We start from the raw sequence: 20,361 nt of genomic DNA, 5'->3' as shown, positions 1-20,361 counted from the left end.
CAGCAGCCTCTCTGAAGGAACGTAACCGCAGGAGAAAGTGCTTTAAAAGCTATCAGGATGCATGTTTAATAACACACACACATTCCATAACAAATTTTTAAAAGTTTTTATTTATCTAAAAACATAAATTTATCAAACATATCAATTTGCTTTGCAGAGCAATTTACATAAAAATTCATGATGTATACCAACGACAGCATAGCATTATCTACCTCAGTTTGTGAAGCATCCTTTCCTACAGATCTCAGCCAAACGCAGAGCCAGTAGGGGAAATTCAAGCTTTCATTTGCGGGCCTCTGGGGTCCTACCTGCTGGCAGTTCTTTCAGCAGAAAGTGGGGTACAGGGGATGCTGAAGAGGGGGAAGTGGACCCCATTGCCTGTTAAGTCCCATCTGTCTTCAGTTTGAAGCAACACGGGAATTTCCATTGGAGGAGGGTTGGCCTGCCGGCCTGGCCCTTCTCTCACATCCCCTCTACTTCAGCTACATTTCTTATGCATGTTCCTCAAAGCTGTGAAAATCAATAAAAAAAAACCTGACCTTTACTGCATTCATGTAACAGGCTATCAGGATCTCGAGGAGATCCACCTGCATCGAGATCAGTCTCAAAAACCGGGCATGTAAAACATAACTTACAAAATGGTGTGTAAGGTCTGAGAGCCTTCATGCACCATTCAGACAGATGCAGCTGGCCACAGAGGACTTGGGGAGATACATAATACAAATAAAGACCTTAACCAATCCCAACACTTTCAGAAAAACTTTCACCTGTGGGGAAGTGGGGGCATGTGACTGGAGAGCAATGAACCGAAGTTTACACTGGATCTGAATTGTTACTAAAAAAGTAACTGACACGCACACACAAAGTGGCCTTCCTGGCGGAGCATCAACAAAGCCAAGAGGTGCGAGTACCCAAGACTCCCAGAGTTGTTCCACCCCTGGGGCTAGCTGTATTTATGCCCTCGCTCAAAGACCACCTTTTTCAAACACTAATACCTACCTGCCCTTGGTGGTAACAATACTGTAAGGGCTGCTCATTCCACTGTAGGATTTTACATTTTTCTCACCATGGCACAGTCTCTTTTTAGTTCATACCCAATAGTCTAGCTGGGTTTTCTGTAGGGCGACTAACTCTCCTGTTTTCGCTCAGGACTCAGGGGCTTCCAAGGTTTCAGTTGTAAATGAGTCGGTCACTTGGTTCTCTATAGTGTTCCAGGAGATATTAATTACTGCTTGAGGTTTTCTTAAATATACAAAATCTCAAGAACAAGACATAAACCAAGAAATGCACCTGGGAGACACATAACATTTTTTCCATATGACCCAATGCTCTTTAACAAGTCCCCAAATCTTCAACAGCATTGTCCACTGAGTACAAACTAAATTCTAGTTTGCCAATTCCACTTTATCAAGACAAGGAATGAGGAAGCCGTTCCTTTTCAGAGTCCTGAGACAAGTGCTAGGATTCCTAACCCTGAGTATTTCATAGCTAGTTCATTCCCTAGGTCATACCCTGGATCACTCAGAATTTTAAAAAGTCAACATACACATAGATGTAAAGATAGGAAAGGAGGTAGTGGCCCCAGCCAAGAAGCATTTTCCAGAAAATTCAGCTCCACTGTTAAAGCAGCATAATATTTAAAAAAACAAAGAAGAAGAAGTCACAAAGCAATTGAAATGGAGCAGCCGCTTGGAGAATTAAGAAGACAGGGTGCTCCTGAGACAGACTTCCAAGACAGCTTCTTTGAAGTGCTGTGTGGGGTTAAATATTCTTCAGCAAAGAGGGTCACAGGTAAGGGCCCCGTGAAACAGCAGTTCTTAATATCATCTTTATCTTCCCTTAGGATAATATACCCCAAAATACTTTGCATCTATAAGATGTATACATCACTGCAGTTCACGAAACACAGTCTGCTGCCCAATACATATCCATGTTGCATGGCTAATGAAATGTCAAACCCTACTGGGTACATGGCAGTGGAGCTCCACAGCAAGGCCTCTGAGCAGAACGAGGTAAATCTTCACTGTTAGCTACAAAGAGCACTGCATGAAAGTGTGTGCAAGATGACTCCATGAGGTTTTCTTTTTAAGTTTATGTATATTTACAGAAAAGTGAAATGTGTTGGAAGAATAAACACCCCTTCTTGTGGACACTTTTAGAGAGGAGAATTTGGGCTGGGAAAAAAGGAGATCCTTTGTATTTTTTTGCTGTTCTCTACTGTTTGTCTTTTCTGTAGTTAATATTAATATTAATTGTATTAATATTCTGACTTTAATATTAGAAACTTTTTAAACATTAAAAAATGATGTTTCAGTGCTCACTGCTCACTAAGCTTGATAAAGGCTGAACTGTGTAATGTAGGGATACAGCAGGCACTTACTAGGTGCTTGTTGAATGAATTTAAAATATCCATTAGAAAAGCAGGAACACACATTTGAGAGCTACGCAATCTTCTGCTGATCCTGGGAGTAATAGTAAATATCCTGTAGTATGAGAAACAGCCTGGAGGTGACGCCCCAGTCTACTGCTGTACTTTCTCAAAACCACAAAAATGTAAGTGATAGGTATACTTAAGCAAGTGGAGGTCTTTGGGATTCTATAAATACAAGCATTTGGAAAAAGCCAAGTAATTTTAAGGCCCTGTCAAACTATAATTGGCACGAGGAAGCACAGAACAGATGAAATAAGCAGAAACAGCCCACTGAGTGTGCAGTTCCGTAGTCAGCTCCATCCTGCTTCCAGTGGTGGGTCCTGGCAGTGCTCTCCAGCCTGGGAGTCCCCGGCTCCTCCTCCTTTAGTGTCGCCATGGCTGATCGCTGGACAGCCAAACAAACAGAGGAGCGTGGCACAGAGGAAGGGAACAGATAGTTAAGTACTTGGACAGAAAGGCAACAGTTCAAGTATTAAGATTTATGTTCCTCAATTTCTTCTTCTTTATGTGAAGAATTTTAGCATCTCTAAAGAATGAGGGTCAAAAAGACGCAGAAACAAGAAAACTTAACCATTACTTAGACATTGCTAGATTGTAGGACAGACAAAAATGTCCCATCCAAGAGTGGCTCTCATGTTTTTTGACTCAAGAAAATAGGAAGTTTACTAACTGGCTTCCAGGAAAGGCCAAGGAGAGAAAGCCAATGGGAAGGAGGGCGGGGCAGAGGGGCCCACACCAGGAAACCGCTGGCAGGTGGGGGATGGGCCTCCCCAAGGCTACAGGCACGGCTTCGGTCAAAGATTCCATTTCCTTCACTCAGCAAGTGTCTTCCACAAGAACTGCAGCTCCTACATACATTAATACATTTCTTTTACGTGTGAGGCTTCTTCAATTTACATCTTACTACCCTGAGAAATGGCACAGACATACCTACAGGCAGTCATCACTCTAGTCAGTGTCAATACTGAAAGGCAAGTTTTCTCTGTCTTCCAGCAAGACCTAATCTACAACAAATTAAAGAGCGCATTTCAGTAAATGTAAACACATCACTTGGTCAATTTTCACAGTGATCATCAATGATGGCAGTCTATAGAACACAAGAAATGCAAAGCCACCCTTCCTTTTGAAATAAGCTCATCTGCCAATCAGATGTCACTGATTTTCCATGCTTGTCTCGCCGCAATTCTCCTCAACCGCTGAACTGAAATCTCCACTTCTGAGTTCCTCAAAACAGTAAGAGGGCAGTCAATTGGACGCTTTCACTAAAGTCAAATATTTACAATGAAAATCACTTGTCTTGGGTGGGTGCAGTGGCTCACACCTGTAATCCCAGCTACTAGGGAGGCTGAGGCAGGAGAGTCTCTTGAACCCAGGAGGCGGAGGTCACAGTGAGCTGAGATTGTGTCACTGCACTCCAGCCTGGGAGACAGAGCAAGACCCCGTATCAAAAAAAAAAAAAAAAAAAAAAAAAAGGAAAAAGAAAACCACTCATCTTGACATTTTTCATTCTTGAATAGAGGAATGGCGGATAGATCTGTGGTAATCTTCTGGATTGCTGATGTGTTCTGGTAAATCGTAGCCCCTCAGGAAATGTCCACTGTTTTGTTGAGCAAAATAATATAGTTGTCTGGCTAGCAGAGGTTCTACCTTTAATAAGAGATTTTAAAAAGACATTACTGAGATATCCTGCAACTGGCTCACTATTAAACAGCACTCAGATTCTAAGGAGACAGTAACGTAAAGCCCAAAGTTACATCCTGGAACACATCAAAACATTTCATATTTGGAGCCATCTAAAGAAGCAATTTTTTGGTTAGTCCTTCTATAGATCAACATGTAAAAAAACAGCCAAAGTGACTTAATTCTGGGTTAAAGATGTTACTTTCAAATCGACTGCCACTTAAAATGTACATTTAACTAAAACTGCATCAAATCAAGTAAAGTGATCAAATTAAAAGGAAGTCTGAGGGAATCTGCAGGGTAATTTAGGCCAATGATTTTGTTTTTCCACAACTGCAGTTTGAAAGAAACAAGGAACTCATCCTGAGTGATTTGATTTCTAGGTAATCTGTGTAGTTCTAAACCAGAGGTAAAAGAAATAAAAAGTAAAGTTAAACAACAACAAAACTACTATTGTGGAAAAAGAGAAGCTAAGTGGCCTCAAATTTATACTGTCTGGTTATTAGCGTGGATCACACTCACCAAAAAACAAAAACGCCTTAATGTTCAGCTTTTCCTGAATTTACAGCATCTAAGGCAAGCTGAATGCTCTCCATCAATCATGATATTAGAGACTGTATTTTATATATAACGACTTAAGCTAAACTCCTAAGTACCTGAAATGAATTAAATTAATAATTTTTAAAAGTGGAACTCATAGGTGTACACGTGTGTTTATTCATTTTATGGAGCACGCAGCCTCGTCTTCAGCATGAGGGGATCATCTGGGGATCCATCTTTCCCTGACTTACAGGACAGTGACTTGCATCCATGTCACCCTTAAAACTGGATTGATGTGATAGCTGAGCTGATCATCAACTTCTTTTTTTGTTTTTTTTGGAGACAGAGTCTCACTCTGTCACCCAGGCTGGAGTGCAGTGGTGCAATCTCGGCTCACTGCAAGCTCTGACTCCTGGGTTCAAGTGACTCCCTTGCTTCAGGCTCCCGAGTAGCTGGGATTACAGGTGCGCACCACCACGCCCGGCTAATTTTTGTATTTTTAGTAGAGAGGGGGTTTCACCATGTTGGTCAGGCTGGTCTCGAACTCCTGACCACATGATCTGCCCACCTCAGCCTCCCAAAGTGCCGGGATTACAGGCATGAGCCACTGTGCCCGGCCGATCATCAACTTCTTAAATGCTGCTTATCGATGCCAAGTTTATTTAGTCATTTAGCAATTCCTGTTGTTAACAACGTATCAGTTATTATTTCAACAATCATATCAATTATTAAGTCAATCACTGGAGAGAACTCATGAGAAAACTCCTGAGTCTATGGGATTATATACTGGTTGGTTGGCTGGTCTTTGTTTTTAAAATCAAGAAGGGGGGTTGTATGTTCAAGATTAAACCATGTTTCATTTCAGTTCTCAATGAGAAATAGCATCAGAGCTAGAACATGATGGGAACTTTGATGTTAGGGGGTGTAACTTTTACCTGGTATTGCTCAGCATGCAAGCCCGTTAATAATGCTTGCAAGCATGTAGCAATGTGAAGTTTTCAAATTCAAAAGTCTTAAGGGTTCAAGATTCTGTTTCCCATGGCAAATTAATGCTTCATGTTATCTATGGAAACCTTTTCTCATAAAAAAGAAAACTCTAACCCTAATCCTAACCCTAACCTTTTAGTGTTACTTGCCACAGTTGAACCCATCTTGAGCTATGCTAGAGAACATTACGAGACGGTCTGATTTGCTTGAATTCCTTGAAAGATTTAGCCTCTTTCAAATATCATATGCCCAATAATTAAATAATTTCTAAAATTCCAGAAATAAAAGAGGTGCTAGGACACAGCTGCAGAGACCTACAAAATGCCTCCAGGGAATGGATAGTTTCTCATTTGGGAAAAGCTTTTCCATTGAATGAAGATCCACTAGAGCTAGATAGCATTCTTAAAGCAATCTTAACCTGGAGAATTTTAAAGGGCAGCTTTTACCATCAATCTTTTTCAATCCCTATAAAATGGAAATACGACAACTTTCCTGAAAAATAAAAAAGATGGGGAAAGAGGCACCCTCCTTTGAGGCTGTCCTCCCTGGTTCTTTGATGAGCAGATCTCAAGTCTGGGAGGAGCACGTGGGTCCTCAGACTGTGCTGCTCGTTGGACCATGCTTCCTCCCTCACTAGTTTAAGGGTTACGCTTATTTTTCCAGGTCATTTGACATTTACTTTTCATTTGGGACTTTTCTAAATGAAACTCTGGCCTTTACAAAGAACAGGAAGCCACTATGGTAGGAGTGTAACTGAGGACTCACATGAGCTGTGATGAGCTTTCTTTGCCTCTGAGGGTCTGGAAACTCCTCTCCAAAGCATAGAGTCACCTGGAATCTTGGCAGGGAGCGGCCGTGGTGAGCAAACGCTTGCAGCTCTGTAGAAGCCCACAAGAAAGAGACCATGTTCAGAAACCCTCATCACCAAACACACCAGGTTAAACAGGAAGCAAGAGCTTACTGTGATTCTGAACACTGCAAGAGGAATGAGCACTTTTACTCCGCTGAGTGGGGCTCTTGATGTGAACATCTCAGATACAAAATAGCATGTATGCATTCCTTTGGGTGCTTTCCCCCCAGGGCCCTCGGTCTCCCTCGATTCTTCAAGAGGAACTAGTCGACAGCTAAAGAACACTGCTTTGCAGCATTGGACCCAGGAAGATTCAAAAGGTAGTAGACCGCAGTGAAGTTGGGAGATAAAGAACAAGAAACGTAGTCACGCAATGGCAAAAGACCAATTTATGCCATGGACAAGTTTTCATTTAAAAAATCAGAAAGTTTCGACATCCCAGGATCATTTTAAAACCTCATCCCCTCACTACAGAGCCCACATAATCCAGTATCTGTGCTACTGCGGACATCCACGTAACTCAGGCACCACAGAAAATATGTAACGTCAACGTGGTGACTGAGCACCAGCCATCGGCAGCTGAGTCCCACTGTCACTATGCCTGAACTGTGTAACTCTGAGTAGACTTCTTGCCTGTCTCCAGGGACGGAACAGTAACTCGACTTGAGAACGGGAGTGGGGCAGCCCCCCTGGCCTCCCGCTTGTGGATATACACATATACATCCTGAAGCCACCACACCTACCCAAAAGATACAAAACGGACTGGAACATTGTTGGAAAGACAAGTGCCCATCCCCTGACTTTAGCCCATGCCCCCTCCCCTGTACACAAGACAAATCTTCTGCCTGTAGCTACAATAAAATGTCACGCCCGCAAAAGAAACGAGTTGACACAGGAGCCGCTACAGCTTCTGCAGAACAGACGCGTCCTTATCAGATACACACCCTCGGGCCGGGCCCTGGGGGCTGTCCCTAGTGCTGTGCAGACCTGAATAGGAAGATATCAAAGATCTCCACTGTTCTCTTCAACTGAACAGAAGTTTCTAGCTAACTTACAGGACTATTTGACTTCCTGCTTTTTTTTTTTTTCCAGAATTCAAATCAAACCCAAATGACTTAGTCAGAATGTGTAAAATACATTCACACTGCCGTGATCTGAGACTACACCTACACAGGCTAATCAGAATGGCGAGTTGGCACAATTCTCTTGAGAAAGCATGGCTCCAACCCTAGATAACATGAGAGTGTTTGGTGGGAATCCTTAATTATGCAGAAGCTGGTCAGCACAGCTGCAGTTTTTACGTTCACAGCATCCTCCTTGAACCTCAGTGAACACTTTGAGGTGAGAGGCTGCAGTGGGCAAAGAGCACAGCCTTTGGTTACAGAGGAAGGAATGAAAGCCAAGACCAGCTCTTGCTCACAGATTAATAGTAAGTTCTAGTCATGCAAGTCTACAGCCCCAGGACACTCACAGGCGTCCACCCCCTGCCTGTGCTGTCTCTCACGCAGTGCACCTGTGACTCAACGTGCACCTTCCAGCTTAATCACCACGGGGGCTCTACCTCCCTAAAAACGCCCAGCAAGAGGCACTCAGAGAAGCCAGTGCCAGTTCCTTGTGACACTTTCATTAGAAAGCCCTCACCTTGTGGTATCTTCTGAATCCACTGGCACCAAGGTCCAGAGTCTTCAGAAATCCAGGCCCACTGGGCCTTAGCCTTCCTGGCCTACGTGAGCTCTTCCAGATCCCAAGGCAGACACAGGAGATGCTGACAGGGGAGCGGGGGGGTCCCCCCAGTTGCCCTTCAATTTCCTTGGTCCCCCATGAACACCATGCCCAACCCCAAGAAGGATGGGACCGCCCTGGCCGGGGCTTGGGGATGGTTCTGCCCTTAGAATGAGAGGTGTCCAGCCCCAGGTGACTTCCTCACTTGTCGCCGCCTCGGGGAACCAGCACAGTTCTCCCTCTTCCTATGGTCAGCCTCTGTGTGAGCTTAGTTATTTTTTTGTGGTGTGGGGGGCAATGGAGTCTCGCTCTGTCCTGCAAACTGCAGCACCTGGTGCGATCTCAGCTTACTGCAACCTCCGCCTCCCACAGGTTCAAGCGATTCTTGTGCCTCATCCTCCTGAGTAGCTGGGATTACAGGCGCCCACCACCACGCCCAGCTAATTTTTGTATCTTTAGTAGAGACGGGGTTTTGCCATGTTGGCCAGGCTGGTCTTGAACTCCTGGCCTCAAGTGATCTGCCCACCTCAGCCTCCTAAAGTGCTGGGATTACAGGCATGGGCCACCACACCTAGCCTGAAGCTTAGTTATCTGGGGACATATTTGCTTTGGGCACCAAAAGAAAATCTGGATGAGCTTACAAAAACTTGGGCCACTTACACCCAGAAGTACAAGCACATGTCAACAGTGCCAGAGCACACAGACGTGTCATATTTTTATTTTAAATAAGTTGAATGAAGAAGCACATTCAAGAAAAGGGGAGGCACATGAAAAATCAAAGACACACGAGTTTCTGAAGGGGCTCAGGAAGGGACAGGACTGGGAAAAGGCAGAGGAAGAGTTGGCGGTGGGGTGGCGGGTGGCGGGTAGAGCAGCTCCCTCCCACACGGGAGGCTCCCTCCACCTGGACAGCCCCACAAAGCCAGCAAGGAAGCCCAGCATGATAGGGCGAGGGGCTTCACAGAAGCCAGCCAGCGAGGAAGCCCAGCATGGCAGGGCGAGGGGCTTCACAGAAGCCAGCCAGCGAGGAAGCCCAGCATGGCAGGGCGAGGGGCTTCACAGAAGCCAGCCAGAGGTTTGCTGAATTGTCATGAAATCCAAGGTAGAAAAACAAAACTCACTGGTTCTGAAAAATATGCTTAGAAATGTTCATGTCACAGAGCCAACTCATAGCACTCTCCTGTAACTTCTCCTGTGCAAAACCAGTACAGTCCACTCCACCCTCCGTCTCACTCGTGGGGCAGCATCTGCATGAGGGTGACACATCTGACAACCAAGAATGTTAACAATATGCTTCTAACCTTTATGATTTTTCTGGGAACCTGAAAAGAGCCGCCACATCAGCAGACGTATTTGTCGAGATCATAGTGCAATGAAATGGAACTGTGTTAAGAGGCGACTGCTGAAAACCAGAATTGCAAGAGAACAGCCTGAGCCACGGTCCACCTGGACCATCTGATCCAGACTCTCCGCCCACAACAGAGCCAGACAGAAGATCTCTACTGGAGTCAAGCCCCAAGCCCAGCGGGCGCCGGAGTCAACAGGAGGAAGACCTCAGCCTGGGGTGGGAGGGACCCTGTGGTTTCCGGCCCCTGTGGCAGGTGGGCCATCACCACCTCCATTCTAACAGATAATGAGGTGCCGTACCTGACAAGAACTGCTGTGTGTCAAAGAGCTTGCAGGTCTGGTCTCTCTCCAGTTTGTTGGGCCGGTCGTTGCACAGCGCCAGGGGCCCGTCCCAGTAGATCCTGCTCTGGCACAGTCTTTTCGCATAGAGCCCGTCGGGGGCCATCCAGAGGACCACGCCCCTCTCCAGGTGGCTCAGCAGCTTCTCAATGTTTTTCCTCTGGCCATTGTCCTCTGGGTAGGGGAACAGGACCTGGTCCAGGTTGCTGGCGTCATACGTATGTCCATGGGAGATCCGGCAGCCCTCGGGGCTGGACGTGGTCAGCTCCTTCACGAGGATTTCCCGGTAGTACAGGCAGATGTGCAGCCGGCAGTCTGCAAACACAGAGCTCCGGAGTCAGTGCTGGGGGCCAAGGACACCACCTCGAGGCCAACGACTCCACAGAGCCAAGCACCTGTGGTGGAACTCTAGTGTCCCAAATGCTCCGTGGAGGAACAAAAGGTTCCCGCGTCAAGGAGGCCTGGGAAACGCTGCGTGCCCTTGTCTCCCCGAGAGATCCACAGACAGCATGAGCTCCGTCAACACTTAGAGAAGTCCCGTGGAAAGAAACCCATTTAATTTGTCTAAACCATCATATTACAAACGTATGTGGCCACCGACTCTTTTTTTAAGGAACAAGTGTATCTTTCATTAATTTTCTGGAAATGTAAGTTGAATTCCTATTATAGAGCATCACTATTAAGAACTTGCTAAGTCTTATTTGTGAATGATGATGATGATAGTGGCGATGTCATTTAAGTCCTGTGTCACTGAATGAAAATTCATCTTTAAGCAAATCAATTTTTACTTTGGAGGAAATGAACCCTAAGTTTAATTTATACTAGCAAAAAATATAACAGTGTTTCAGAAAGAAGCAAGTCGGTCCACATACCTGAAACGTCCCCAAAATAATAACATGACATCATTTAGGTAAAAAGCAAATGTGTGTGTGTGTGTACATATATAAATTATATATAGAATTAGGTGCTTAATTATTTATGTCTATATAACTTATATATAAACACACTCACATACACACATTAAAGGGTAAGCACTGAGGCCTTAATGGTGATTTCTGGGTGGTAGAATGTGATGTTTTTATTTTCCATTTTTGTTTTTCTGATTTTTAAATTAGTTTTCCACACTGGATATGTGGTGTTTTTATCACAAAATTAATTCTTGTGAAAAGAAAGAAATTAATGAGAAAAATGCTCTAAAAGTTCATGTAAAGTCTGCTGAAATTCCCACTGGGCTTTGTGTTTAAGTTTGAAAAGAACTCTAAAACTGCGCTCTCTGAAACTTTAAACAAGATGAATCCATTTACAAACGTTTTGCTGATTTCAGAAGCCTCTTTAAAATATCGCCCATGAGTTGAAAGAACCAAGCTGGGTTTGCACAAGCTCCTCAGCCAGACCGCAGGGGAGTGGCACAGACAGGAGGCAGCTGCCACTGGTAACTGTATGGAACCCCAAAATCAATGGGAATCACAGTTATCTAATAAATGTGCTCATGGCTGATAATTAATCTGTATCATGCATACCAAAAAAAGAAACCCACAAAACTATCTTATTCCTCAATAGCAGGTTTTGAGAGTTAACCCACATCACTGTCTCAATTCTCTGCTTCAACACACTGTCTGAAAGCGAGTCAGACAGTGCACCCCAAAGAGAGTGGGTGTTGGCCATTCGAGGTGATTCTCGGGGCAGGTTTCATTTCATTTAATGTCATCAGAAATCACGAGGTTGCCGAGATATAAATAGCTGTTTATTTCCTACTCTTCAGGCACCCACACAAGTCTTAGGTGTTCAAGACAAGGGTTTGAAAGTTTCTAAAAACAAACACAAGCCTTCCTGCTCAGAAGCACCTCCTCCCAAAGGGCATCCTCAGTTACTCACGAGCACCTCAGAAAAAAAGGTGCAAGCCTCATTCACAACTAGAAAGAGCTGGCAGGTCAAACTCCAGCTCCCCTCTGAGCAGCAAAAGTGCCACAACTCTCGCCTCCCTGAAACCTTCAGAATTTAGTTAGTATTTTTCATCACTGATTTTTAAAGATGCCAGAGGGCAAGCTGAGAATTCCAAACCTTAAGCTATTTGGTTTTAATATAAGAACAAATCCCATTTAAAAACAATCCAAAATATTATCTGAAAAATAAATATACATATAGCACGTGTGCTTGCCAAGCCTAGAGGTGCCTTCTTTATAGTAGGTAAGATCTCCATGGTGCAGGGATTTTTTTTTTTTTTTTTTTAGAAATAAAACTTTAAAAATCAGATTGAATCCATATTTGTTTGCAAGCTATATTAAAGTTCAGAGGAAGACCAAAATGTGTATTACTCTTAGGCACATCAATGTTTTAGAGATGAGGGACCAGAACTAATGTCCCCAGGGAGTAGAGGAAGAGGACTTATTTGTGGCTCAACCTGGAAGGATGATCAGCTTCTCAAAATGAGAAGCCCTTCTACACTTCCAAGCAATTATTCCACATCGTGAGGATGTTGGCTGAACAGGGGCCCTTGGTAAAGGTAAAGGCACATTCCTAGAAATTCGGAGAGGTGCCAGTGAAGAAGCCAAAATGACTCCATTCCAGCCAGTGGCTGAAACGGTCAGCAGAACCACAAGCAGTGATGTCAGGTTTTCTAATGGTGCTCCTAAATCACCCTGGTCACCTCACACACAGGATGTGTCTACATCTACTCCAGACCCCAGAGGGAGCAAAGCAAGTGTCTAAAGTCCCATCGAATCTGCCCAAAGATGACAGAGCTGGCAGCAGAGGCTGGCCTCCTGCGGTGCCTCCAGGAGCAAACCCTGCACTCACCTGAGAACGCCAAGGCTTCGGCAGACCTTATGCTTGGCTCTGTGGGGACTCCGGGAGCCTGGGACTCAGGTGGGGCACAAGCATAAAAGGTTCCTGTCACCTGGCAACCTGCATTTGCAAATAAAAATCAGATGATGTCTAGACAGAGAGTCCGACGCACTGCGGGGCTTCCTGGGGTGTGTGTGTGAAGCCTGGGAAGGAAGGGGCTGGCGCCCAATCACCTTCCCACCCACTCCCAGCACCAGCGACTAGCAGGGCACATTCTTGTGAGGCAAAGATGAGCTGGAGACCAACTGGAAAACCAAAGCTGATGGAGAAACGAGCCAGTGCGCAGCTTTGGAAGGAAACTTGGAGCGCTCTCTCTGTAACTGACTAACAGGGAGACTGAGGCTCAGAGACAGATGACATGCTTTGTCCTTGTTCACAAAGCGGGTTCACAACAGAGCTCAGAGTTCAGGTCTACTTGAGTCTGTGCCAAAGAGCCCAATTAAAAACTAACAGATTATTTAGTCCATTTTTATTTTGCTTGTCTCTTGTGGGTTGGGAGAACACTGAACCATGTTCCTGAAGACAATGTTGTATGAAACATGAATGGAAAAAGAATGTGGCACAGAACACCTGATCTTGCTGCTGCTTCATTTACTGTTACCGATGCTTCAAGACAGGTCTCTACCTACTCCACCACTTTACACAATTCTAAGCATTGCCTCTTTCCCATGGTTACTAATTCCATAGAGCCAGAGCACTAAACGCAAGTCTGAATTTCAGGAACTAGTTTTATGTTAGCCGATTCCTCCACTACCATATTGGAAACCAGCCCTTGCTGCAAATCCCTCTTGAAAAGCCAATGCAACTGAATTCTGCGCTTTTTTGTGAACATGCCACTCAGTACAAACATTAAGGAGTGGTACACCTCTTCACTACCTGCAGCCAAGGATAACCTGAACATGACTGGGGAAAAAAAGGCCAAATTGCAAAGGAACAAATATTCCTAAAACATCCAAAGGGTTCAGTGTGTTGACCTGTCTCAGGACTTCCATTTAAGTAACTAACTCAAAAGTCCTGAAGGCCTGAGTTACCGCATTGCCAGATTCTCCCTGCACCCAGCTGATGAGAGCTTCTGCTGAGGGAGCTCATTTTGATGTCTGGGGAACTCCCGAGGGAAGGGGCCCACATCTAATCCAGAATCAGCAAGTCTCTCTGGGACCCAGGGGTACATAGGCACCTGTAGAGACGTTTTATGTGTTTGCCATGGTATTTTTCCGTTCCTTTTTTAGTATCACCTCTAATTCCAACAATAGCAACAATGAACACACCACTATTCGAGAGAAATATACCAGCTCAATAATCTCCCAGCATCCCTACTTATTATTTATGAGCTTCCACAATCTCCTCTCTATATAAAAAGTGGGGGGGCTGTTTTCCACTGCCTGGAGTGATCTCTGTGGTGTTTAAATAAGATCCCACGAAGGGCAGTGCCTAGCATGGATCCTGAGAGTAAACTTGGCTGTGGGATGCCACCATCCCACAGGAGTGAGAAAACCCTCCTCTCCCCGAGCTGCACACGCAGCCTCTAAGAAGGGGAAAGAGCTTTGGTGCTGCCCAGGACAGACCAGGATTCACCATGGCCCATGGCCACATTAGCAATTAGCTCTTCTGTTTCCTGCCCTGGTATCCTCCTTACCATTTTCACAAGCTGGGCCTTGCCAGTGGTGGCCGCGGGGTCCAAACGTCACGGGACATTGGTACGGGATTTCCGGGTGTGGCTGATCCGGGACGTAGTCCCTCCAGCTTCGGTCGAGGGGTGGCATCATGTAGTTGTGAACCTGCTAAAGGAGTGCAGGAGAGGCTGAGATAGGAAGCACTGGCATTGAGACGGGGAGGCTGAGATAGGAAGCACTGGCATTGAGACGGGGAGGCTGAGATAGGAAGCACTGGCATTGAGACGGGGAGGCTGAGATAGGAAGCACTGGCATTGAGACGGGGGTAAAGGAGTGCAGGAGAGGCTGAGATAAGAAGCACTGGCATTGAGACGGGGAGGCTGAGATAGGAAGCACTGGCATTGAGACGGGGAGGCTGAGATAAGAAGCACTGGCATTGAGACGGGGAGGCTGAGATAAGAAGCAATGGCATTGAGACGGGGAGGCTGAGATAGGAAGCACTGGCATTGAGACGGGGAGGCTGAGATAGGAAGCACTGGCATTGAGACGGGGGTAAAGGAGTGCAGGAGAGGCTGAGATAAGAAGCACTGGCATTGAGACGGGGAGGCTGAGATAGGAAGCACTGGCATTGAGACGGGGAGGCTGAGATAGGAAGCACTGGCATTGAGACGGGGGTAAAGGAGTGCAGGAGAGGCTGAGATAAGAAGCACTGGCATTGAGACGGGGAGGCTGAGATAGGAAGCACTGGCATTGAGACGGGGAGGCTGAGATAAGAAGCACTGGCATTGACACGGGAAGGCTGAGATAAGAAGCACTGGCATTGAGACGGGGAGGCTGAGATAGGAAGCACTGGCATTGAGACGGGGGTAAAGGAGTGCAGGAGAGGCTGAGATAAGAAGCACTGGCATTGAGACGGGGAGGCTGAGATAGGAAGCACTGGCATTGAGACGGGGGTAAAGGAGTGCAGGAGAGGCTGAGATAAGAAGCACTGGCATTGAGACGGGGGGTGCTCTTACAGCCTCCAAACTCCTCAGGGAATCCCTTATTAGACTGACAGCCGAAGCATTTTATCATCCGAAAAGACTGGAGTGAACCCTTCATCAGACTAAGTGAAAACACTCACGGAGGATCATAAAGGACAATGGAGATACTTGTACTGTTTTATGTAAAGCTTCGTCATATGGCTAAACCTGGCACCAAAAGTACCACAGGGGAATTTGCCTTCTTTTACCCACCAAAGTGGATGAAACAAAGCTGTCATTCACATCAAGAAAGCCTGAAGAGATCAGCTGCCCTGTGGTTTCACATGATAAGGCACTACTTCCAAAATCTTCCACTTCCACAAAACATCTGTTTCCCAGAAGACCTGAGAAGCATATTCCAACAGGCGGACACGCCCGACCCTCCCCTACTTAAAATCCACACCAATGGCAGCACCGTTTGGAAAGTGAGACATTCGTTCAGTGACCTGGGGTTTTTCTGGGCTGTTGGAGCAGCCATAGCAAATGGCAAGTTCTGCTGTCTGGGCTGCTGTGGTTCTCTGGCCATGTGGGCAGCTGGCCCACACAGCCTCGCCCTCAGGGAGCCCAGTGCCCTCCACCATACCTGGGCTGGGAGCGAAGGGTAAGGCGTTGTCATGGTGTAGGGGTGGCTCATGGACATCTGCGGGTCCTCCAGGGTGAGCTGCTTGGCTCCTACATGTTTGGGGAAAAGGGAAATGGCACAATGTAAAAACAGGAACTGACCTAACTAAATGTCAAATCTTGTAAAAATACCTGAGCATTTAATTCTTAGAATGCATAACACGGTGTTGACAAATAAGGTATTTTTCAGCAACTCCCTTGGGAAGTTATTTTTTCATGCTATTAAACTGATTTTTTTCTACAAGGTCTGAGTTGTACAGGACAGGTAGAGAAATACATGACAGACGGCATGCGAATGTGCCTTGTGACATAAAGGACCCCGCCAGCCAGATGTTTCCCAAGTGAGGTCACCTGAAGGATTTGTTCCAGATGCAGATTCCTGAGCTCTCTTCCAGACACACTGGTCAGAATCTTGAAAAGAGGGGTCCAGGAATCTGACTTTTAATAAACACCTCAGCTGACCATGTTACACTTTAAAAGCTGACAGTTTTATTACCATGCATAGTGATGAGATATTCCTCTCATTACTCCTTTTCTGCAAAATAGTCACTCACTAAAGACTATTAGATAAGTAAATTTTAACAAGTTATCCAGTTTTCTTTTTTCTTTTTTTTTTTTTTGAAAGACTAACTGGAAAACACATATTCAATGCACACCCCCCCCCATATACATTGAGGCATACGGTGTGATTAATTCTCCTACGCTGAACACCACAGGAATTTCAACTTGTGACCCACATAACTCAGGCAAGGAGGCTGGGCTTCACTGTGAGGCAGAAGGCAGGCAGGCAATACAAAAGGAAAGCTAGAAAGTGATGCTCAGAATGAAGTTAAGGTGCCTCAAGGATCTGGCTACCTCTGTTAGGTGACCCAAATTCAGGAGAGCCCCTACCTTTTTTGGCTCCCTCAGGAACAATCCTGTACACTTTGTACGGGTCTGAGATGTCCAGCTGGCTCCGCTCAACCAGTTCCTCAAAGTCATTGCTCTTGTTCAAAGCGCACCGCAGGCGCGTCTTCCAGGTGGGAGGGTCCGGCTTGTCGATGCCTTCTCGGAACTTTCCTTTAAACAGTGCCCAAGCCTGGTGGGAAAGAATGAAGAGAACGAAAAGTCAAAATACAGGTCTGGTTTATTAGCTTTCTTTTTGGAATCAGAGTCCTGCTCTGCTGCCCAGGCTAGAGTACAGTGGCACGATGATAGCTCACCGCAGCATAGAACTCCTGAGTTCTAGGGTCCTCCTATCTCAGCCTCTAGAGTAGCTGGGCCCTCGGCCTACAGGTGTTCACCACCATGCCTGGCTAATTTTTTTAATTATTATTTTTTGCAGAGGCAGGGTCTCGCTATGTTGCATAGGCATCCTTCCACCTCATCTTCCCAAAGTGCTGGGATTACAGGTGTGAGCCACCATGCTAAACCCAAAATACAGATATTTTATAAGGAATCTTGAAATTGTATTTCTAAAAGAAAGAATGGTGCATAGGTCCTTCAGATTTACACCGTTGCTCAAAATGTAAACTGAAAGACCCCAGCTATCCTCTAGGAAAATGATTTTCCATCTTGGACCCTATCACTGCCAAGTTGAAGACACATTTTCTGGGTATTTATAACAGGTAGGGTGAGATGCGGAGGTTCCTTGAGGGGGCTCTATCCACCCAGTGTCTGAGTGAGCTCGCCTAGGACCAAGGACAGCTGTGGTGTGAGCTGTCACCCACAGGAGGCATCTGGATGGCAGCACAGCTGAGGCACTCTGAGAGCAAATTCAGACCAAATTCCCGGAGGGAGTCCCCTTCCCCTGCTCTGCCCACAGGTGGGGGCTGGGCCCAGACGCGTAGTTCTCTGGGTAAACTGCCTCAGGGGAGAACAATCGTAACAGCGACACACGTGTGTGCACTCGCGCAAAGGGTAAGGGAGACAGCTCTAGACAGAGGCGCTGAGTTCCACAGCGATGGGGGAAAGAGAGAGACAGAGACACACACAAGGAGAAAGACAGAGGTGGGAGTACCCGCAGGGAGCTAGCAGGAGCGAGAAGAGAGGCTGACCTCAGGAAAAACATGGAGAGAGAGAGAGAGAGACTCAGAGAGAAAAACAGCGAAAAGAGAAACAGAGACGCGGTGAGAGAGACGAAAACAGATGCCGGCACAGGCGCGGACGCACGGAGAGAGCGAGGGAGACCCACGGACGGAGGCGGCAGACAGGAGCCCGGAGGAAGGGTGGGAGGCTTGCGTGGAAACGAGAACGCACAGACGAACAACCAAAACCCCTCAAGCCTTTGACCGCCCTTCCCCGGGCCGGGCCGGGCCTTCAGCGGTTTCCCTGCAGCCTCCACGCGCCCAGGACCGGCTCCCGGCCCCCGCAGGCCCCCTGAGAGCTGAGGCCTCCTTTCCTCCCCCTGCGGCTCTGGCGACGCCACCTGATGCTTCCGCCGCCCGCCCGTCCGCCCCGCGCGGTCCCCTGGGCTCGCCTCGGAGGCGGCGCCGGGGACCCCGGGCTCTATCTCTGGGCCCTCCCCGGCGCGCCCCCGCCGGCTCCCGAGGCCGGAGACCTTGAAGAGCGCGGCGTCCTCCTCGCGGTTGTAGTCCTGCTTGCCCGCGTGCTTCCAGGGGATGCGGAAGATGCTCTTCTCCTCGTTCTCCCACACCAGCCCGGGGTACTTGCCGCTGTCGATCTGGTCGATCAGCCACTGGCGGAGCTTCCCGTTGCCGCAGCTCACCGCGCTCATGCCGAACTCTCCGCCTCGGCCGCCGCCCTCCAGGTTCATGCCCCGCGTGCCGTCCGCGCCCGCGCCCGGGGTCCTCCGCCCGCTCTGCTCTGCACTGCGGGGAGAAGAGCTGCCCTTCAGCCACGAGGCACAGCACTCCGGGCACCCCGCCCCGATCCCCTGTGTCAGTGACCACGAGGCCCCGGAGTCTTTGAGGCTGAGAAGTGCGCGCGTGCCGTGTCAGGGTCGTCCAGGCCCCCGGAGGAAGGCACCTTCGCGGCCGGCCCGGGCGCATCCCCTGGGCGGGCACAGTCGTCCGCCTTCCGAGCTTGGCCCCCGCGAAGGCCCCTACCCGCCTGCTCTCCTGTAACGCACCCGCAGCCCAAAGGCTCCCGACACACGCCGCTCGTCTTGCACCCTCTCTCCCCATCCAGCCGCCACCCCTCCTGGCCCTCCTTCCGCACTCACTTGTAGCTCTCGCTTGTCTTCGCTCACTCCCAAACCGTTTCTCGCCCCTTCCCCGCGACTCTGTCAGTTTCCACTCCCCTGGCGGCCTCCACGCGCGGAGGACCTCGCCTGCGGCCGGGCGTTCCAGGGGCGCAGCACCGGGTTCCTCCACCCTCCGCTTTCTCTGCTCGCATCCAGACCCTTCGCCCCGGATAGGACCCCTATCCCTGCCCAGCTAGCGAGCATTAAGTGGGCTCTGCAAACGACAAGTGGCGCAGACGCGGGGGCTGCAGCCCAGTAGCGGGGGATTCCGCGCGCAGAGCGTCCGCCGGACCCCGGAGCAGGCCCGGGAGAGCGGAGGCGGGGAGGGCGCGGGAGAGGGCGACGACAGCTGCGGAGCCTGGGAGGCAGGGACCGCGCCAGGCCGGCTAGGCCACCGCACGCAAGGCTCGGAGCGACCCAAATGTGGAGCTCCTCCTCCTCCTGCGCTAGCGGGTGAGCACCGCGCCGGAGGCCGCCGTGAGTTTGGGCCCCTTAGGAACGAAGAGCAGGGGAAGGAGCCTCGGATTGGGGTCCACAGGGCCGGGGCTGTTTCTCGCAGGCAATTGTGCCGTCTTGTGTGAGTGCCTTGGACGGCCCCGCCTCAGCCACTCCTGGGGCCCCGACAGTCCGGTTAGCTCATCCCGTCCAGCTTGTGGCGACCCCGTCGCAGGAGCGCCGAGGGCAGGCGGGGAGGCTCGGGCAGAGCCAAGGAGGCGGGCCTTGGAGCCCAAACCAGCGCCTCCGGCTCAGCGCAGATGGGGTGGGAGTCGGAGCTCCAGGACGGGGCGCGCTCCCTTCCCGCTCCGAAGCCGGGGTACCCTGCGCTGCCCTGGAGATCGAACCTCTGGTTCGCGCTCCGGGTCCTCTCTGGTATCAGCCTCACACCCCTCCTCCTGCCCGACTCCAGGCCTTACCTCGCCCTGGACTCGGAGCTGAGGGCAGCGGTGGGTCCCAAGATCAAGCGGTGAAACTGAGAGTGCGAGGTGGGAAAGAGGAACTTTATAGAACTCTCTGGGGCGGGGCCTGGGGCGGGGCGGGGCGGGGCGCCGAGGCCTGTGGGGGCCGGGGGTTGGACTGGGGAGAGGGACTTCGCAAGCCGAGAGCCGGGGCCGGCCGGGCGGGCGAGCCTCAGGGCCAGCGTGAAGGCTGGGGGCTGCCGCGGCCGGGTGGGGTTCCCGCGC

The 20,361-nt window shown here is 48.6% G+C and overlaps 1 protein-coding gene across 2 annotated transcripts; it reads right to left on the bottom strand.

Annotated features, from left to right (window-relative positions):
* Positions 1-91: 91 nt before the first annotated feature.
* IRF4 (interferon regulatory factor 4) lies at positions 92-20,152 on the bottom strand. Of its 2 annotated transcripts, none has more exons than XM_034961346.3 (9): positions 20,095-20,152; positions 18,536-18,806; positions 16,888-17,074; positions 15,959-16,047; positions 14,377-14,521; positions 12,693-12,800; positions 9,858-10,211; positions 6,404-6,516; positions 92-4,078 (listed from the first exon to the last, which is right to left on the bottom strand). In XM_034961346.3, exons 2-9 carry the CDS (start codon positions 18,749-18,751, stop codon positions 3,935-3,937), a joined length of 1,356 nt encoding a protein of 451 aa, XP_034817237.1. In that variant the 5' UTR covers positions 18,752-18,806; positions 20,095-20,152; the 3' UTR covers positions 92-3,934. The 2 variants fall into 2 exon arrangements, with proteins under 2 accessions (XP_034817237.1, XP_034817238.1); XM_034961347.3 differs by having other exon boundaries at positions 14,377-14,518.
* Between the last annotated feature and the right edge of the window lie 209 nt (positions 20,153-20,361).

This window comes from Pan paniscus, chromosome 5 (genome assembly GCF_029289425.2).
Source record: "Pan paniscus chromosome 5, NHGRI_mPanPan1-v2.0_pri, whole genome shotgun sequence".
NCBI lineage: Eukaryota > Metazoa > Chordata > Mammalia > Primates > Hominidae > Pan > Pan paniscus.
This window is presented reverse-complemented; position numbering and strand designations above follow the sequence as displayed.

Bases quoted from the DNA above. Each gene is read 5' to 3' on its own strand.
- IRF4 (XM_034961346.3), bottom strand. From the start codon at position 18,751: ATGAACCTGGAGGGCGGCGGCCGAGGCGGAGAGTTCGGCATGAGCGCG. The intron at 17,075-18,535 runs GTCTCCGGCCTC...CTTTCCCACCAG, and splicing joins AGGACGCCGCGCTCTTCAAG to GCTTGGGCACTGTTTAAAGG. The intron at 12,801-14,376 runs GTAAGGAGGATA...TTGCAAATGCAG, and splicing joins AGGCCCAGCTTGTGAAAATG to GTTGCCAGGTGACAGGAACC.